The sequence below is a fragment of the Solanum tuberosum genome, unplaced genomic scaffold, assembly GCF_000226075.1.
Source record: "Solanum tuberosum cultivar DM 1-3 516 R44 unplaced genomic scaffold, SolTub_3.0 scf00612, whole genome shotgun sequence".
NCBI classification, from domain to species: domain Eukaryota; kingdom Viridiplantae; phylum Streptophyta; class Magnoliopsida; order Solanales; family Solanaceae; genus Solanum; species Solanum tuberosum.
The window spans coordinates 169613-174686 of record NW_006239530.1 but is presented as its reverse complement, the minus strand read 5'-3'; the positions used below and the strand labels follow the sequence as shown (position 1 = coordinate 174686).

At 32.2% G+C, this 5074-nt stretch overlaps 1 protein-coding gene across 1 annotated transcript in view; it reads left to right on the top strand.

Annotated features, from left to right (window-relative positions):
• LOC102604504 (homeobox-leucine zipper protein ANTHOCYANINLESS 2-like) overlaps nucleotides 1-3692 on the top strand; it is an 8311-nt gene extending 4619 nt beyond the window's left edge. Inside the window, exons 7-9 of the mRNA XM_006366112.2 lie at nucleotides 1406-1580; nucleotides 1662-2035; nucleotides 2863-3692. Coding sequence (XP_006366174.1) covers nucleotides 1406-1580; nucleotides 1662-2035; nucleotides 2863-3255 — 942 coding nt within the window. The 3' untranslated portion in view covers nucleotides 3256-3692. The remainder of the gene's footprint in view (nucleotides 1-1405; nucleotides 1581-1661; nucleotides 2036-2862) is intronic.
• The last annotated feature ends 1382 nt before the right edge of the window (nucleotides 3693-5074 follow it).

The following is a 5074-nucleotide window of genomic DNA, read 5'->3' as shown; positions in this document are numbered from 1 at the left end:
ATTTTTTACCCCCTGAGCTATTTAATAGTGTATTTTAAAGGTTAATATGTGCCTACGTGGACACATTACTATTTATAATTTTGCATTATTTTTTATGTCCACGTGGGCAAATATATATGTTTAAAATACGGTATTAAATAGTCTAGGGAGGTAATAGGTCCTTATGAAAGTTTAGTATCGCAACAACAAATCCGATCAAAGTTGAAGTATTTTTCAGATCCTTATCCCTAAAACTAAAGAACAAATATTCAATATTATTGTCATTCTTAGTGTTGAATTGATTTTCTTTTTGCATTAGTATTAATTTGATTTTGATTTAAGCTTTATTATAATTACCAACATCTGTGGACTATAATCTTTATTGGCTCATTCATAATTCTAAGTTTCAAACTTGAAATAATATATTAAAAGATAAAAACTATGGAAAAGTATAAGAAATATTTAAAAATTATATCAAAGTAAATATTTTTATGTATAAAATAAAATTTTAAAATTATATATATAAATTTGGGTTGGTTTGGTCTCGGGTTGATTTTTTTAGTTAAAACCAAACCAACCCAAATATAGTCGGGTTTTATTTTTCAAAACCAAACCAAGTCAAACCAAACCATTAGTCGGGTTTTTTTTCTGGGTTGACTCGATTTGCGATTTGATTTGATTCTCGGTTCGGTTTTATACACCCCTAAATGTAGAGATATTAATATAATGAAACAATATTGTATTAAAGTGAAACCAAGCAATAAATATGAGCAATTTAGTTAAATTATATTTTTTAGTTAATATTTTCGTAAGCATGCTGCAGGATACAAACATGATAAATAAAATGGATGGAAGGGAGTATTATCATAAAATGTGAAAAATCAAGGTTATAATTATAACAGTTACTTATATTTTTGGCCTTTTGACACATTACTATATCATATAATTTAGAAGAAAAATGCATGCAGGTAAGTCTCAATACTTGAATAATCAATGTATTTGATGTTTATATTCCAATCTTTGATGCTGTCTCGATCAGTACCATATGTCCATATTAAATTCATCTAACTATGTATTACCTGGTTCCAGCATTGTGATGTGTTTGTTTTTCTACTTAACTAGTGAAGTAGAGTACCTTTTAGTCAAACCCCCAAGACCCACTATTATTTTGTTGTCACGTGAGTACCTAAAAGGTATTTTTTTTATACGACTTGATATATATAATCCTCAATTTCGTGATTCAAAACTGATATAGTGATATATATATCATTTAGTATAAATATAAAAGTGATTCATATATATTTTTATACTTATATTTATGATCCAGATATATTATTTTCATCAAATCGAAGTAAAATAATTTTAAACTGGAGATGATTTGTGTAGTTTATTGATATTTATTACAATGTATATAATATATATATAGATTACATGGGTAGAACATGTGGAATACGACGAGAGTGTAGTTCATCAGCTTTACCGTCCATTGATCAGTGCCGGCATGGGCTTTGGTGCACAAAAATGGGTTGCTACCCTCCAACGCCAGTGTGAATGCCTTGCAATCCTCATGTCATCCACTGTGCCCTCGAGGGATCACACAGGTATATACACTGACAATATAAAAAAATATTATACTTTTAGTATAATTTAACTAATTTAGGATTTAAATAATTGAAATGCAGCATTAACACCAAGTGGAAGGAGGAGCATGTTAAAGTTAGCACAACGTATGACCAACAACTTTTGTAGTGGTGTTTGTGCTTCCTCCATACACAAATGGAACAAACTTAATTGTGTAGGTAATAATGTGGAGGATTATGTTCGTGTTTTGACTCGAAAGAGTGTAGATGACCCCGGTGAGCCACCGGGGATTGTTGTAAACGCTGCAACATCTGTTTGGTTGCCTGTTTCCCCACAAAGACTTTTCGAGTTTCTCCGTGATGAACAGCTGAGAAGTGAATGGGACATACTCTCAAATGGTGGTCCTATGCAAGAAATGGCACATATTGCTAAAGGACAAGATCATGGCAACTGCGTCTCCCTCCTTCGTGCTAGTGTAAGCATTCTTACCTGATATAATTTGAATTGACACAAAGTTTAAGAAAAAAAAAAAAATCTAAAATTTGTGATTTAATATAATTGTGTAATGTGTGTGCATTTAAAATGAAAAACTGGTAAATGATTTGACTTTGTTTTGCATGAAATGCATTTGTCTTTTCATTAGAAAAAGGTTAGATTGAAAAAGACAAATAAGGAATTTTGGAAGTATCTGTGAGGACAGTTGATTGCAGATCTGGGTTCTCTGCCCCAGAATTTTCACCTAGTTACCAAAAGTCAAAACACATGACACTTGTTAATGATTCTTTTATTTTAATTTATACAATTTTTTTTATATATATAGAAAATACATAAAATTTCTTTTTTTAAAATCTTTAATTTTACAGTTACCCTATAATCTTAATGAAATAATTTATATTTACCCAATATCTATTAGATTATAATTATATTTTTTGAAAAATTTAAAATTTTATATCAAATGAATTTATGAAACGGAGAAAGTACTTTTATGGGTCAGCCTACCATGATGTCACATCTTTTCCATGAATAGTTGAATCACATGCCTTGTACTATAAACAAATACGGTAAATATGTATTTTAATTTGGTCTCATTTGACTTGTACTATAAATTTTGAGTATGTATATAAATATGAATTTAAATTTATATAAGTAGATATATATTTTCTACCTGACATCTTACAATTCACGTTCTACATGACAAGTTATATAGCTTCATATGTGTTATATCATGTAGAATATGTTTATATATTTATTCAATTTTATACGAATTTAATTATATCTATTTGTGCACACTCAATCAAACAGGTGATGAACGCGAGCCAAAACATGTTAATTCTTCAAGAAACTTGCACAGACGCATCAGGGTCGCTTGTAGTATACGCGCCAGTTGACATACCGTCAATGCATTTGGTAATGAACGGTGGAGATTCTGCTTACGTGGCACTGCTCCCTTCAGGATTTTCCATAGTACCAGATGGGCCCGGGTCTCGTGGGCCTAATTTGGTGAAAAGTCTTAATAATGGGCCTGGCCCAGGCCCAGATATGAGAGTAAGTGGGTCCCTCTTAACTGTAGCTTTTCAAATATTGGTGAATAGCTTACCTACAGCTAAGCTAACAGTGGAATCTGTTGAGACAGTCAATAATCTCATCTCATGCACTCTCCAAAAAATCAAAGGAGCCCTACATTGTGAAAGTTAAATTATTTATTTCCTTTTTTGCCCTTTTTCAAAATAATTGGACTATAGGGAGCTGAGTCAAGAACGAACCACAAAAATAAAAAAAGAAGAACTCTTGTAAGTGTTAAGGGCCTGAATTGATAACTCAGATTCTTAATACAATGCAAGAGTGGTGGTTCGGGCATTGACTTAGGAATTAGGAAGACCCTGAATGTTCGCTTATGCATATGGGGTGATTTGAAACATGAAAGTGTAAGGGTATGTTAATTTTAAGTTTGAGAGGGAAAAATAATTTGAAAGTTTGAGAGGAGTTGTTTAGTTGTGTTGTATCCTAAATTTGTCTCATTTATTTTGGTAACTCTTTGTAACAACATTGTATTCTTTAGAAGCTATCGTTTTGAAACTTGTACACTTGTTTGTTACCTAATGGCGAGTTATTATGGCTCTTGTTTGGTTTGATCTCGAACTAATATATTTACATTCATATTATTGGATGATTGATGTTTTATAACATATACATGTTTGTTTGGATGATTTCCAAGATATTGTTCCTCCATCGATAGTGAAAACATATCCACTCGTGGATTTAGTTTCAGTTGACCCAATAATTCAATTTGCATCACTATATCCTTCAACAATTGTTGGATATTTGTTGTAATGCAAAATATAGTTTTGAGTGTCTTCTAAGTACCCCAAAACCCACTTCATTGCCATCCAATGATTTTGATTGGGACTACTTGTGTATCGACTCAGTTTACTTATATAGCAGGCTATGTCTGGTCGTGTACAATTCATGATGTACATCAAACTTCCCAATACTCTAGCATAATTCAATTGAGACTGACTTTCACCTTTATTCTTAGCAAGATCAAGGTTCACATCAATTGGTTTCTTTGCCCTTTTGAAATTCAAGTACTTGAACTTTTCAAGTACCTTTCAAATATAATGAGATTAAGAAAAATCTAGACCATGAGGAGTTTTATGAATCTTAATTCCCAATATCAATCGGCAACTTCTAGATCTTTCTGATCAAACTTACTGGCGAGCATATGCTTAGTAGATTTTACATTAGCAATGTTGTTGCTCATTATCAACATGTCATCCACATATAGGCATACAACGACCTCTTGATTTGGAATGTCTTTTGTCATGACCCAAAGTAGATCCTAGGCATAACATGACCTATAGAACCCTAAGAGGCCCTACACAAGCACTTAGCATACATCATACAACATAATAGAATTAAAGACTTTAAAAGATAGCATTTCATACATCAATGAAAGTTTGACAAGTGGAAGGCTAACATAAGTCTCAAAGTCATCTAGTACATCATAAGAAAAGTGATTGGGACGTAAACCATACATCACATACAAAGTCTGAAAATGGAAATGACATAAAAGCAATAAAATAATCTTGGCCCTCAGATCATGAGAACTCACCAATCTTCAAAAGCTCAAAAGGATCAACTAGCCACCAATATGGGAAGTAGGAGCGTCAGACTCTACATTAGTGAAACAATGTAGGCACAAGTATGCATTAGTACACGCAATGTACTAAGTATGATAGCAATGCTTAAGAGTTATGAAATCATGCTAAAAAATCTTTACATGACATGCAATGACTAAGCTAAATCATAAAATAACATGTTAGAAAATATAAGACATAATCATGGTCACTGCAAGCTAAACATCTTTAACACACTTATGAAATACTTTAGAAAGTAACCTTAGTTCATTATTGTTGGAAGTTTACCATTAACCGACATAGACCACATGTGAACAACAACATGGAATCCAATGTCTATCCTACTGTCACGACCCAAGCCTAGGGCCTAGACGTGA